This window comes from Penaeus monodon, chromosome 24 (genome assembly GCF_015228065.2).
Source record: "Penaeus monodon isolate SGIC_2016 chromosome 24, NSTDA_Pmon_1, whole genome shotgun sequence".
Taxonomy (NCBI): domain Eukaryota; kingdom Metazoa; phylum Arthropoda; class Malacostraca; order Decapoda; family Penaeidae; genus Penaeus; species Penaeus monodon.
Window position 1 is genome coordinate 26,534,546 of NC_051409.1, and position 939 is coordinate 26,535,484.

A 939-nucleotide genomic window follows, 5' to 3' on the forward strand; every position below is an offset into this window, starting at 1 on the left:
TGAATTTTTAAGAAATCTCTGCGTAAATCAAAATTGTTAACTTAAAGTGAACTGGTTATGCATACATGACCTCCCAGTATCATTGAAAATGCAGGATATTTTATACAAATGTTTTTATTAATATTTTGTGTACTTTTAGTTACATGTTTACAAAAATAACTTGGTTCCTGTTTCAGTTCGGTTGTTGTGGTATCACAGTAGAAGGTTACTTAGACTGGAATGCAAATGAATACTTCAACTGCTCAGAGTCAAGCCCAAGTGCTGAGAAATGTGGTGTGCCAGCTTCCTGTTGCTTGAACAGAAAAAATTTGGTATGTATCCTTAATTTTAAGTCCATGAAATCAGCATGTTTCCCCTTTCCAGAATAGCTTTGGTTTACATATGGTTTAAGGGAGAATACTGGAGAGCAGATTTCAGAGTTGAAATAATCATTTATGTGTATCAGTTATTTTAATATCTGATATAATATTTTATTTCTTTGCAGACGCACTTTGACTTTATGTGTGGGTATGATATGCAAAATAAAAAAGTAAGTTACTATTTGTTTCCTAATAAAGTTTAAGAACCATGTGGTATAAATACATATTATGCATATTATGTCTTATATGCAGTGTAGATTCAAAGTAATACTTGCATTTTTCCATTCTGTCTAGCCTCATGAAGCTTCAGAAACCATTTACACTGGAGGTTGTGTGACATCTATCATTCAGTTCTTAGAATCAAACCTCTATTGGGCTGCTGGAGTCATATTTGGGATCACCTTGTTCCAGGTACAGTATTCTTGTTTTGATAATATAACATGGTTTTATTGAAATAAGTGTTATCTTTAGTATGGCAGATTTCCAAAGGTCGAAAGCATCTCATTTGTGAAAATGGCCTAGTAGTGAACAAATTTGTCAAGTTGTGTCGCAGCCCAACAGCCCTAAAAAGCACTTATAT

At 33.3% G+C, this 939-nt stretch overlaps 1 protein-coding gene across 2 annotated transcripts in view; it reads left to right on the plus strand.

Moving 5' to 3' along the window:
- Window positions 1-939, plus strand: part of LOC119588694 (tetraspanin-33-like) — an 11,377-nt gene that overhangs the window by 7,975 nt on the left and 2,463 nt on the right. For both annotated transcript variants that reach the window (XM_037937331.1, XM_037937330.1), the window contains exons 4-6: window positions 177-311; window positions 485-529; window positions 654-770. In XM_037937331.1, the coding sequence (XP_037793259.1) occupies window positions 177-311; window positions 485-529; window positions 654-770 (297 nt within the window). The remainder of the gene's footprint in view (window positions 1-176; window positions 312-484; window positions 530-653; window positions 771-939) is intronic.